This window comes from Erithacus rubecula, assembly GCF_903797595.1.
Source record: "Erithacus rubecula genome assembly, chromosome: 2".
NCBI classification, from domain to species: Eukaryota; Metazoa; Chordata; class Aves; order Passeriformes; family Muscicapidae; genus Erithacus; species Erithacus rubecula.
Window position 1 is genome coordinate 83,721,949 of NC_136685.1, and position 14,526 is coordinate 83,736,474.

At 37.1% G+C, this 14,526-nt stretch overlaps 1 protein-coding gene across 1 annotated transcript in view; it reads right to left on the reverse strand.

Annotated features, from left to right (window-relative positions):
• Positions 1-549: 549 nt before the first annotated feature.
• The window catches only part of PRKCE (protein kinase C epsilon), a 278,304-nt gene continuing 264,327 nt past the window's right edge, over positions 550-14,526 (reverse strand). The window contains exon 15 of the mRNA XM_079298248.1: positions 550-3,761. Within this exon, the coding sequence (XP_079154374.1) occupies positions 3,615-3,761 (147 nt within the window). The 3' untranslated portion in view covers positions 550-3,614. The remainder of the gene's footprint in view (positions 3,762-14,526) is intronic.

The following is a 14,526-nucleotide window of genomic DNA, read 5'->3' on the forward strand; positions in this document are numbered from 1 at the left end:
GGAACTGGAAAATATTTAAGGTGCCAATTGAAATATGATGAAGTAGTAAAATATTTCAGTCAATGTCATATTGACATATTTAATTAAATAAATAATTTAATAAGCTCTATGACCTTAAACTTAATTTATGGATCTCTCTATTCAATCCAATGAGAGACTAAAGCAGTGCAATGTGTTTGTAATCAAAGTGCCCAACTGAAATGATTTTCAACAGTGCAGCTAAGCAGAATGCTGCCATCAGTCAGAACTCAGTGATTATGATGCAGCCAGTAAGCAGAAAAAATATGTGAACTCACCTGCATGGTGTTTTTGAGGTAAATGTTGTATTATCCAAGAAAAATAGTGATCACACAGTTACCTGTGTTTTTCTTGGATTGTTTAGTGCTTCACAGGTGAGGTTCTTGTTAGCCAATCCTTCCTTTGCAAAATGGCCACTGCTAAAAGGCAAGCTCATAAAATTTTGTACAACACATAACTGGAAAAATATTCATCCTTCATCTTTCTTTCTTCCTCTTTAGGAAATACTCAGGAAAATTTTGGGGAAAAAAATAAGATTTAACATCATTGTATTTATTAGGTTCCAAAACAATACACATTCACATCCTTTTGAATACAGTACATTTGGCACAGTAATAATGTTTACGATGAAATAACACTAATGAGTGGCAAGAGATTCAAATTACATCCATAAGAAAAAAATTCTGTACAAATAAATCCTCACAATAAAAAAAAACCCTACCCCCTCAACTGAGTACATTTTTTATTTAGCCAGAATTATTCTGCACATAATTTAAAAAGAGGTAATTTTTAAGCCTTTTTGGAGAGAATTATTTTTCACCCAATGGAGAAAAATATATTTCCATTTTTAAAGTCTGTTTGGGAGGAAAACCAAGAAACAATGTATTCTTTATAATTATTATTAATAATAATATTTTTGGCATTTTGCACTCATTGTACAAAGAAGGAACAGAAAAGATTCTACAGAACAGGCAGAAATGTAACAGAATGTCCTTTTTTAAGAGTTATCTTTAAAAAATGTTCAAGGTAACAGACAGACCTTCTGATGTAAACCCAAGGCAGAGGATCTAACTATTTATATGGAAGAAATATCTGCCCATGCAATAGTTTCTATCTCCTTCACTTTTCTCTCAGCATCCTACCCAACACTGTGGGCACTGAGGCCTCCTGACATAATTTGCAAATTATCTTCACTTTGGAAAGGGAAATACAGACTACATAGCTTGTGCACAACAGCTCTATGGGATGCTTTTATTCCTTCAAAATAAATGCTCAGAGTTCTGTGTAAAGGCCCCTTGTTGGACAGACAGTAGTGCACGATCCCATAACTTGCTTTCCTAGCATTCCACTCACCCATGGAAAAGAACTCAGCCTTAGCATTGTGATCAGTTCTTGCCTGGATGTCAAAAGCTAACTGTGATGAGAAATAAACAGAGCCAGTGGCGAGACACAAATTGATGGGCAGCTCTACATTGTATTTCTAAGAGAGAAAGAAATTTAAACATTGAGATGATGCAATCATTAAGATGTTTCTGTGCTGGTACTCAGCTCCAGAAGCTAGTCTTTTCCCAGTACAAAAGATTACTGAAGATAAATTAAATTAAACTAAAGGCTTGATCCTTATTACACTCGTAGGCCAGACAACACATTAATTGATATATCATAATATTTAATATTTTGAAATAATCATAAGAATATATATAATAATTACACCTGAGTTTTAAAAACAAAACAAAATGGAATTGAATGGTGTCATCAGTAATAGGCTATGAGCAGCCAGACGCAAAACTGACACAAATTAACTCATCTGCTTGAGACCAAGATTATCTCTTAAAGCCAATGATTCACACTTTGTCCACCATGATTTGGAACATTCCTGTCTCTTTCCGAGCTCTATCAGGTCATAATAGAGTTGAAGAGAACTATACAAGAGATTTAGTATAGCTTAATATATGTCTACATCTTTTATAACAAAAACCTCATCTTTCTGACAGTAACTTGAACCAATACACATACAAGAGTATTGCACATGGACATTATTATAATTATTCTTTCATAGACTAACATTTTAATAGTATGCCTGAACATGCAGCAGTTGATACCTCTATATTCAATGAATTCCACAGGCCTTGCAGCAAACACTATATACAAAATCTCACCTGTACAAAAGGCAAAAAAGCTTCTTTAGTGCCACTTTGCCAATCACAAGTATATATATTTTTGTGCAGCTGGAAATCCATGTGCAACAATTAAAATGGATTCCAATGACCGCTCACTCAGTCCAGTAAAATATATAATAAAATGACCTCAGCGATACATGTACACAAAAAAAAAAATTAAAAAAAATCAAAACCAAAACCAAATCACAGGGTACTCCTGGAAATATAAGTACATAACACTGTTAGCATATCTACAGGAGGTAACTTCACATTAGTAATATTGTCCACATGAGTTACCATTTCAATTCATACACAAAAAAATTATCAATTTACAACTTTCAATAATGTCAGTTTGTGAATGTTTGATCTTCAGTTTTTTAACACATCTCCACATAATGCATGTGTAGCCTTATTTTGTGTCTTCTAAAAGCAGATTTCTCTTTAGATTTTAAACATAAAACCCAACAAACACAGTAGTATTATGGTTTTGTAAAAGTGTGTAAAAGTAACACACTGCTGAGAAAATAAATATAAATAAGAAATTATTTACCAACTTAGCTACTACAGAAAAGGCAAATTTATAATGTTTATAATTAATTTTTTATGTAAAATTAACTGTAAACATTTGCAAGCTTGCCGTCACATTAATGGTTCATTTAAAAGGATATTAAATTTGATAACATGGATAGCACACCAAATTGTCTAAAAAACAGTAAAATGGCTTTATATGGCTGAGTTAAAGTACTGTAGGGTTTTTATTCTTTAGCCCTTTAATATCTATCCATGTAGCATCTGTTTCTTGCTTTAAATAAAATTTCAGTTATCTTTTTGTCTCTTATTCCTAAGAGCTTCCTGTATATTTTATGAGAAAATTCACTGAAAGCCTTCATTGATGTGCTTCTTTTTCTGGACAACTTCATAGTTTGTACCTCTCCACCATAAATTAATAATTGAGGATTACACCTCCATGAAGGCAGACTTTGCTTTCCAAAGGGCATCTGAGTACAGATCTCACCATAACACTCGTGCAGAAGAAACAGTTCTCACCTTTTTAGCTTAATCATATATGATTATTACAGAACGTGGTCTGCTAAATTGCCTTCAATAGCATAGCTTCATTTTCTATGGAAAAGATGCAATTCCTCTGGGAATTCCTATTCTTAGGAATAAAAGAAAAGTTGCAAATATACGGCAGTGTGTTACATCCACAATTTCTGATACAAAATTATTTTGCATTGCTTTGTGAGAGAGAAATGAAGAGTGCTTTCAGGTCAGAAGATTAAAGAAAAAAACCAATAAATATATATTTTAACTTGGGATATGGGCTCAGGGTAAAAGAAGTAGTTCTTGATCTACTGAGTCTCAGTAATTTGATGATCTCTTCAGAATCACTTCTTGTAGCATCAATCCATCATTCATCCATCAGCCTAATGTTGTCTATGGCAGTAGTTCTTCTCCAAAATAAGAGAACCCTTTAAATTCTTCTTGATTGATTTGTTTGATAATTGTCTCATCCACTAGTGTTAATACTGGTTCTTCTCGTGTAAAGTCTTGATCAAAGTTATTTACATCCCTTTTGGTTTTCTGAGAAGAAAAATATAAATAGGGTGAATGGTAAAACAGCACAATAAAATTAAATATGCTCTCCCTCCTCTCCAACCCCCCCAGAAAGGCTGAATTTTCTGGAATGATGGAAATAAAAGAGGAGCTACTTCACACAAATAATAACAAACATATGAGAGAAGCTACAGGAGCAATAAATATAGATGAGTTTAGGAGAGGCCACAGAAGCAGTACTATAAATGAGATCCCAGAGACTCACAGTCTCTGACAGGTGAAGGAATAGCATTATGATGATAAAGCAGGAAGCTGAGATTAGGACTAGTTTTAGAAAGGCTTTGGCATAGTAGGTGGTATGGCTGTTTCCTCTTGGATTTGAACACAATCATATTTCAGAGTCACAGAGTGGACTGATTTAATTTATTTCCCCCAAACACAGCCCAGTGTTTCAAATCTAAGTTAACCAATTCTTTATATCATTACAAGTGATATAGACTACAGTCATGTTTAAAAATCTGAGGTAAAGCTTCCAGCAGCCCTCAGTCCAATAACCTTCAGCTCAACATTGACAACTCAGATTTCCTAATGCAGCCATATGTAATTAAGAGCACCATGCAAAATGTCAAGTCCTGTCTCCAGAGAATTCCACCTCAGAACTCTACTTTATTGCAATGGCATCAGGATTTCCCCCCACAAGTCTAAAGCACCTCACTCCTTTAGCAAAGCTGGGCCAACAAAGTGCAGCTGTGCATGTTCTGGGACAAGAGGTTTTGAGAGAGACAGTGGTGGGGAGGATTTGCTGTCCCCATGGCACTCACAACACAGACTGTCTCTGACCACTTACTTGAAAAGAACACTCTGGGCTACACTCTGTTCTCATGGTCATTCCTTTGAACCTGCAGTGTTCACATTTTCCCTGTTTGCAGCACATTTCAGGCATGTACAGGTTCAGGGAATTGGAACAAACATTTTTCTTTCTGCTGTCTCTTTTCTCTTTGTGTCATGGAAACTAGTAATTACCTGGGTGATCCTTAATGGAGGCACACTGACACACTGAAAATGAGCTTTGTATTCCTCCTGCCCATGTCTGAGATTAAATGATACTGGAAATAGAACAGCTATTTTGACTTGCAAAGTAAAATGATAAAATGACAAAGTCATAAATCATAAAGTACATTAATACATTCCAAATGGGATATATACCACCTTTCAATGTAGGTAAACTTTTCTAAAACATATAAAAATGCATATTATTCATAATATAAATATGTGTGTATATACATATATATATGTATTTAATTTATCAGCTCTACTGAGACACTAAACAGTTTTCTTTCTCCCAGTTGTAAAACAGTCACAGCAACCTTCACCTTCACTGTTTGTAAGAAATTTGTAGATATGGGAAAGAAAGGTCTGTGTAAATGCAAGACTGTCACTTATAAACCAAGTACATTCTAAGTGCAGAGAAACAAAAATCCACAACCTCTATCCACAGAATTTCATTAAAAGGAAAGAGATATGGACTTAACAAACATATATATATGTATTCTTTTTTATATTGTTTACATTTGAATATTTACTTTGTACATAAAGACCAGATATGAAATGTATGTGATTCATGTAACTCTGAATTGCACAAGAAGCCTGAGGGACATGGCTTTGGACTTTATGAGGCTTTTTCCAAGTAATTTGGGCAAAACCTGCAACGTAAGAATGAAATTCCATCTCAGTTTTTAAAAGCACTGAGTCTACATTCTTCTTGTTCTCCATGTCCTACCAAGGTATTTTCACACACTCACACAACCAATTTGCCACTCACTAAATACTCACTAAAGCAGAACAAGGTAAATGAGTATTTGCAAAAAATAGAATTCTTATTCAGAACTGTAGTTACATTCAAAAGAAGTGTGACTACCCCCACACTTCTACCACTCTCTATCAAGGGCAAATAAACTTGTGAGTAGCTGAAAACAAATAGAATAAATATTATTCTCAGGTTTTCATATGGAACATACTTGTGAAAACTATTATCTCCTTGCTTAAATTAAGAGTAGAATGACAAATTCCTTAAAGGCTATCAGGGATAATTAATTCCCCATAGCTGCTTATTCCAGAAATCACCAAGACTTGTAAAGGTGTTGGACAAAAAAGAGCACAGAGTAGTACATCTAAAAAAGGGTCTCAGCATTGGTGTCTATAAATTCTATTGATTAAAAATAACTGTGCTGCCAGTAGGGAATCCCAAACACTTCTGAAACAACAACCAAAGGTATTTGCTTAGATTTAGAAGCCTACTGCGTCTTAAAACATGACTTCAAGACCAAAGGATGAAAGAGAAGTTTTTACTTTCTCCGATTTATAAACAATTCCATGTAGTTTTGGCAGCATAGATGTAAATCACCCAATTTATTAACAGGACAAGCATGGAGCAATGTATGACTGCAAGGATATGCTAAAAGGTCTCTAATAACCAATTGATGAAGAGAGATTAAACAAATCACAGAGAACAAAAGGGAGAGGAGGGAGCCTAGGTAGCGCTCATAACAAATGCTTCTTTTCAACAGAAAGATTTATTTGAGAAGCCCCCCTTAGCAACTTAGACACTTTCCTCCTGAAGCTATGACTATTTTGCAAGGCTCCATTTGCTGAGACAAAACAGGTCTGGCCACATTTCTGCCACTATTGCTATTTTAATGTACTTGCACCGTGAATGCTCTGTGGGCCAAGAGCATGAACCAACACAGGGTTGCATCATGAGGATGAAGGTATGAAGGGCTGTGCCTGTCTCCTAGCAGAGAAGCTGAGAAAAGAAAGAAGATCTGCAAGGTAAGGAGAATATATGAAAGAAACAGTGCAGCTATTATCTGACTTTGAACATTAAAAAAATCATGAAGGTAAAAGGAAAAATGCTTAGATTGGCTGCTAAATGCGTAATTTAAAATGCAGTAATTAAATGGGTGGGATTCTGTTTATTTAGCCTGAAGCTCCTAAAACTCTGAGAGACAATATATTAAACTTTTCAAAGTTTTTTCCAGGTAAGATTTTTCAATTTCAGGTGACTGAGGAAACAACAGTATTAAGAAAGAAGAACACCGAAAACTACAGTTGTCCTGTCAAACACACAGAAATTCCATTAGGTTTCAGATGCTCCTTTTTTCTCTTTGGACTACCCAAGCATCTTGTCTTCAGCTACACGAGAGCAGGGGCACAGCAGCCACCCAAGAGCTTCTGACAGTAGGTGCCAAACTCCACACTGCCCTGGCAATGACCAAAAATGACAGAACTGCAATTCTAAATCTCATCAGAAAGATGATTGCTCCACCAGCAGAAAATCTCTGGTACTGAGAAGGAACAATCACCACCTCTCATGCAGGACACATGCTGGCCACTTGATCTTTTGTTTTTGCCAGAAGTGTGAATGTTTCAGAGGGCTCCTGACTGAGCAATGACTGTGAGACTCATGAGACATCATCTGATTAGATGTGACACCTGAAATAATAAACCCATATGACTACTACCCATCAAAGGTGACAATTTTTAAGTCCAAATCATGTTTTATTCTATTCAAAGAGATAAAGATATCAGAAATTATAAAAGACTATATCTGTATAATTTTGGATAAAGAGCTATCAGGTTTTTTGAGCCAAAATGCTTTTCTTCCCTCAAATTTCTTCACATACTTATTAAAAGATGGTGTTAATAAGCCCACAATAAACAATGGTTTTCTGAATTGTTTTTACTTTCACTACTATTTCAATAAAACATTCAATTTCTACCTGCAGTTACAAACTCAAGCTTAAGAAAACCCCACTAAAATCTGCTTATTAAGATTTCCAGTGGTGAGGATTACCAATCTTGTCTGTCAGTGATTATTAATGACTTTGTATGAATTTCAACAGTGAAAAAAGAAATTTAAGTTGATGTTCCTGTAACTGAAAATACACTCAGAAAGTTAAAACTCGTCATTCCTTCCATTAATTACATGGGCCACATGGGAACCTTTGATACTGAACAGCCACAGAAATCCTTGCAAGAAGGCCCCTGACAGAGGATGTTCCAAACCAGGGGACTCAGCAAAGCTTGGACAACTCATCAGATGTGTCATGAGATCAAGAGGCTCAGTGGAGTCTCTTCTGCCTAATAAAGGTTAAATTAACTCTCCAGTTTGGAGCCATTAAGAAGTCTCTCTAGTCTGTTACTGATTTTCATTCAATTTGCAGAAAATCACTGAAACCCTTTCAAACCCACTGAAAGGTCTACAGCTCCCATTACTGGGCTGCCATTGTCCAGCAGCTTCAAAGGCTACACAGAGAAGGTAAAAAACAGATGGAGGTGTCTAGGAAGCAACACTGCCACAAAAGACTGGGTTTTGTGTTTTAGTCTCATACAAATTAACAATATGCTGTTTAAATATAACTATAGGAGGCTGCTGCAGCTTTTGGTGTGTACCTCCAGAGGCACAGAGTAGCAGGAATGGGACATGCAACAGGAGTCACACCTTCTCCTATGTATTACATGGTATCACTTAATTTTATCCAGACTTTTGCTTCAGTAAGTTATAAGTGATTCCCATGTTTGACAGTTATCATCAAGAAGAAATTCTTCAATCACTATGATAAGAGCTCAAACACTTTGTATTTACCTCATTGCTGATAAGATTTATCAAGACAAATGGAAACTCAGACATCAAACCAGTTGGTTTGAAGCACAAGGTTATGTGGCTAACCTCACATGTCACCATCCTCCCATTCACCTCTCCTTATTATGGTAACAAAAACCACAGCACAGGCAGAGATCACTTTGCACCACTGATTGGATCTCTCTTTGTAAAGGTGTACTAGTTTCTAAATATTTGCAACCAACTATAATGAGCACTCACTTTTGCACATAACTCATGCTATTGATAAATAAATTCAGTATGAATATTTTAAAGGAAATGGGCTAAGAAGCACAACACTTCAGGCCTGGCTTTCAGTTTATCCTTAGGATGCCTCTTCACAGTGTTTGCATGTCCTGAGAATCTCTATCAGCTTGTCTGATTTCAGAAGAGAAGAAATACATGTTATCAAAATAGCTTTAAAAGTTATTAAATTTTCTCAGCATGTTAATTGCTCTATTCACACATGGAAGAGTGACAAAACATTTGCCATGAGCTGTAATATATTCAACTGAAGTTTATGATGATAAGAAGGCTTTTGAATCTAAGTAGCTTTTAAAAGTATACCAACATTCATTACTTCCAAGTATAGTGAGATTTCATTCTTCTAGATTATGCTTTCATTAGAGGTAAGGGACACCACATTAGGTGAATGTAATGGGAAACCTCCCACTCAATAAAGGTGTTAATAGATAGTGAAACAGTATTTGAAAAGCATGTCAACCTATGCAGTCCATATTTTAATCTCTTATGGAAGTGCACAAGTATTTAATAGACATCAATCAAATTCACTAAGTGATGGATTTTAAAAGGAATCATTAGTGATACATTAAACTAAAGCCACATTTATATTGAAATGGTATGCGCTTTCTTAGGAATGTGAAATGGGTCAACTAGGAAGGAGGAATAACCTAAACAATTAGGGGCATAAACATTTAATGACTTCATGGCCAGAATGCTAGCTTTTACACAGACTTCCTCAAAACCAGAGCCTCCTCAAACCACCACCACAAAACAAACAGCAAGGCAAACAAAATCACACCTCTGCAGGGTCCCTGACAGCCACCCTGTGTTCATGGTCTGAGCAATGAACATCTCCAGCAGTCACTGAGAATCTGTTGTCCTCTATAGCCCTACTTGGGAACACTCATCACCCTGAGTACACAGGGTTAAAGTTACACACAGCAAAATGCTGTATATACAGCACACCCTTGTTCACAGCCTGATTGCTACACCACAACACTTATCTCTGCACAGAACCTGGATGGAGACAGATTTCACAGGAGCTTTAGGGCAGCTCTGCACCAGCTTTCCATCTGTGCTTAGTCCTTTGCTCTCAAAATCCATTGAGTTCATTTTCTCAGGGCTTGCTTCCATTAGGACTCAATTGTGACATACAGCTATTGCACATTAGCTATGCTATGGTAGAATACATGCATTTTTTGAAGTGAAAAAATTGCAGGGAAAGAGTGCCAACTTCTGAATTGCTACACTACATCTTCCCCTTAAGGTAGGCTTCTTTGAGAGATTCAATCTCATGATAAACAATTTTATATTTCTTCTTGGGGAGGAAAACAAGAAGAGGAGACAAGAGAAGTATCATATGAAAATATCCTTCACCGGTGCATTGTGACTCCTATTGAAACCTTATGATCTACTCTGCAGTGCATATTTTATATGTGTGTCTCCCTAATTCACATTATACTGGCAAGTTTCCATTGATATCCTCAGCTGCTCTAAGGTCATGATCAGCCATGTCACCTCCCCTTTCATCCTGGCACACATCCAAGATGAGCCCATTCTCAGTTGTGTTCTGAAACTGCATTTCCACCACTGTTACAGCAGAGTGACAGGAATCAGGGCTGGAGCATCTGTGACAATGTGCTGAACCACCTGCTGGTGAATCCTCAAATACATGTGTAGAAGCCTTTGATCTTCCTGATCCCTAGCACTTTGGCACAGAGGACTATCCAGACAATGGAGCTGACTTGCACACAGGAGGAAAAAGTGGGTTAGGTTGGTAAGTTTAGGGCATGTATTCCTAGAATTTCAGTGGCTTCCAGGAGACATGCACAAAATCATTGCTCCAAATATATATCCAAATATAGAATAACTTCGCACTGGCATTTAACCAGATATATTCTGTAAAAGATAAATAAATTTACTTTACTTTCCATTCTTTAAGAAATCAGAAAGATAAGGAATAATTTAAGGAGACTGTGATATTAGTAAATCAATGAATGATGTAATAAGATATTTCAAGACACTCTGTGTGTCCTGAATAAATACTGACTGACATTCCAATGTTTTATTCTGCCTACAGTCAGTTATGCATTTATTTACAGGAAAGTACCACATTATGGAAACCTGCCTGATGATGAAAAGAAATTATATACTAGTATAATGTGATTCTGAGCCCTCCTCTATCAAAGAGCCTTGACATGGGCATTGTGATGCCAAGAAACATCACAGCTTGTAAGGTAATAGCAACACTTACAGTGGGAGCAAAATACCACGACTCAGTTGCACACTAAAATAGTTTGCATTACAGGCCATAGAGTAGGAATGCCACACAAGTTTTTTGGAAAGGCTGCCTACATTTCTGGAAATTTATGCTCTTTGATGCTCTGGCTAATTATTTTGCATGGATGATGCATATGACAGGCTTTCATACAGCAAAATGGCATAGCAGGTCTTACCTAAGATAAATGGGGAAAGCTACACAATGATGGTTGATTGTTAAGACTATGAAATTGTTAGAGATTATATTTTTTAAGTGCAATGATTATTTTTAAGCCTTTACAAAATCGAGTAAGATGTATGTGACTTTAGAAAGCAGCTGAGGTTGCTGCCTTTATTTTTTTTTAACTAATGCACATACAAATCATAGGCTAAATAAAAGGCATTGGAAGAACTATGCATGAATGGCTACTACTTCTGCATCTCAATACATCTTCTTTCCAGCTTTCTTCCAGACCCTGTTACTGCTTCTTTTGGAACACATTTTTATTAAAAGAGTACAGTATGACATAGCAGAGTTTGTAGTTACATGACTTTAATTCTTGGTTTTGCTACTGATTTACTTTGAGCTTAAGTAATTTTCTCTTCTTCCTATTTTTGTTCTCCTGTCATTCTATCAGTCTACATTCTTCTGTCTTTCACTTATTTGGCTTTTTGCTCAGTGGCAACCCCATCTTGCTGGGAATTTGAGCTGCTAATGCAGACATGACAGTACAAACTCCCTTTCTTCTTGTTCTTGTCAAATGTAAGCACAGTCGTCCAAAGAGTCACAGGCAGTCATGGTCTTCAAATCCTTCTTTTCTGCACTCAAGAATTAAGCCAGAGAACTGTTCTTCTGTAGGTCCTTCACAAACATGAATATGGCATGCAATGAACAAGATCTGTGTTCAAGGGTTTTTGTAAATGTTTAGACTGAGTGCTCCTCTCATCCCATGGGGTTTAAGCACATGAGTTCTGGAGCATGCTGTTGAGAGGACCAGCACAAGGTCTGTGCCTCCACAGTAAAAAATCCCTTATACCAGCACAGCAGCATGACAAGAGGAAAGCAGCAGCTAATGAAATGTGAGCATTCCTCACCATTTCAAAGTGTCTTCCCTGTCCTGCTGCTGCAGGTAAGTAGCTACACATCAGCTGCTTCACTCCTCCATCTGCCTAGCAGTGCATATGTCACAGGAATTAAGTTCTGCACTAGTGTGCTGAGCTGTGAATACACACACTGACACATTTTTGGTGCCCATTTTGGTTGAACACCCTAGTAAGAGCTAATGCTTGCATTAGCATAGTGTACTGCTAGTACAGAAAGTTCTGCATGAGAAATAAGCCCAAAGCTCTTTTTATACTCAATGTTTACTGGACTCCAGCTGGGATAGGACTAGTCAGAAAAGGCCAGTCTTCAACAAGTCTTGACTTTTTTTTGATAAATTCCACCTTCTGATAAAGAGCCAGATGCTACTGCTACTTAATCGCCTGGTGTTTATCCTCTGGCTTTTATTGACATCAGAAACAGGCCCTACCCAGGAATATTATGTATTATTTACTTGAATATAAACCAAAAATATTTCTGTGTGAATTCTTGCGAATGTACATAAGAATGCAAGTGAACATAATAAGATTATTTCACTCGATGGTTTAAATAACTTTATGAAAATTGTGCTGGAGCCGTCAGAAAGTGAAACAGAATTTGTGTTTTTCTTGGGAAGCCCAAAAGGAAAGCAAGTACACTCTGGTTGCTTATCACTCTATCCCAAAGGGCACCACTTAACAATGTACACTTAACAGACAGTTATATGGACTTAATTATCCAGCATGAAATTATTTTAGTGCTTAGGACTTAACAAAACCAAACAAATACTGATGGATCCCCAGTATAGAATCAAAAGAAGCATAATAGAAGTTGTTTAACTTATAAATATTTGAGAACCTGCAGTGCTGGGAAGTAGCTTTCAAACTTCTGTAATTCTAGTGTTATGGTAATCACATCTAAAAACAGCTGCTGGAGGCACTGACGCTGAAGATAATAAAAAAAAAAAACAAACCCAAATCAGACTAACTGAATGAGAAATTCTGAGAAAACAAAACCTTGTACATTGAAATAAACCCAACACTGAAATCCCTTAAAAAACCAAAAAAGGCTCACTTCTGATTTCTAAGCTGCACATAGGCTCCTCAAAAGCTATATACTTACATCTTGGGCAAACTTACAGGTTGCACAAAGTGCCAAGGCAGTTGAAGCTTTGCAAACCAAGGTCCTTTACTTTGTTGAGGGAAGAGGCAGGAGTGCTCCAGGCTTCTCTGTCCTGCCCAGGCACTGGGCTGATTGGTCTGAGCTATGTGCAGGCATAACTATGATGCTATTTGTTGTTCACAGCTGCCTACAGCAAGATCAGGTGAGATCTTGAACTTTATTGCCTGAAAACAACCAATGCTCCTCAATCAGCAGCCACCTGGTTAACACTCAAACCCAGCAGCAGCAATGTGTAACTTCTAGGAACCACTTGAAATTCAGTATTCTGATTCATGATACCCTGGGACAGGGGCAGCATGCAAAAAAAAGTGCAGCAGTTCCACCATTAGACTGTCAGTAATAAAAAGTCTGTCTCAGAAGTTCACATCCATTTTTCTTCAGTTTTTTTAAAGGATGTATATTAACCATTTTGACAGTCTACCCCATTTCTAAACTTTCTTTTTTTCTGTATCAATATTAATCAATGCAGTGTCACTCTCAGAAGGAAGCCCACTGTTTTCCTATGCCTGAAATGTCTGCAGCAAGTGGGAAATACATCATGTGCAAGGTGTAATAATGGTACATGAGGGTCTGAGGTCTCAAGATCAGTCCCCAGTGTTTTGTCTAAGCAGTAACACTTCATGCAAAGGCATGCAGTATAGCCTCTTGCGTGCCCATCTGCTAAATGCTCATTGCCATGCACTGATGACTGAATGGAAATATAGTATGAAACTGAAGGGACACCTCAAGGTTATTAGGCCTAAAAATGGACCTACCTTGACATTTTCCCCATATTGAAGGCCTTACCTTAAAGAGGGACATTCACACTGAAGCAAACTTGAAAAGAGAGAACATTTATACAAAAAGAAATTTACTTGGCCTGTAATTTCCTATGTTCCTTCTGGTGCTATTGAATGATACTGCATTTTACAGGATTTCTTCCCCACAGCATCAAGGCAAAGTCATAATTCTGCATGGATGATGATACAATCTACTGTCACAAAAAAGTAGAGGTGTGCCAAAGAACCCCCACCAAAACAGTATCATGACTTCCCAACACCAGGTTAAAAATCCCTCACTAAAGAGTAAAAAAAATCTTTGCCTGTTATCACTCATGTATGAAAATGAATCTGCAGTTCTAGAACTTGTGTTTCAGGCTAACATACTGGGAAGTTTTCTCCAGAAACGTGGTCCCTCTTTAAGGATTCCAGCCGTATTTCACAGTAAGCAGATGGTTGCTGCAGCAGTTTGAACACACACCTCTCTAATTGAAGAGATTTTTCTGGAGCCATTCAGTGCAGCACCTACCCACGGGGCAGGCACAGCCTCTGCCTGTTTGCCTGTGCAAACAGCCCAGCTGCACTCTCCAGAGGTGCTCATTTGTATTT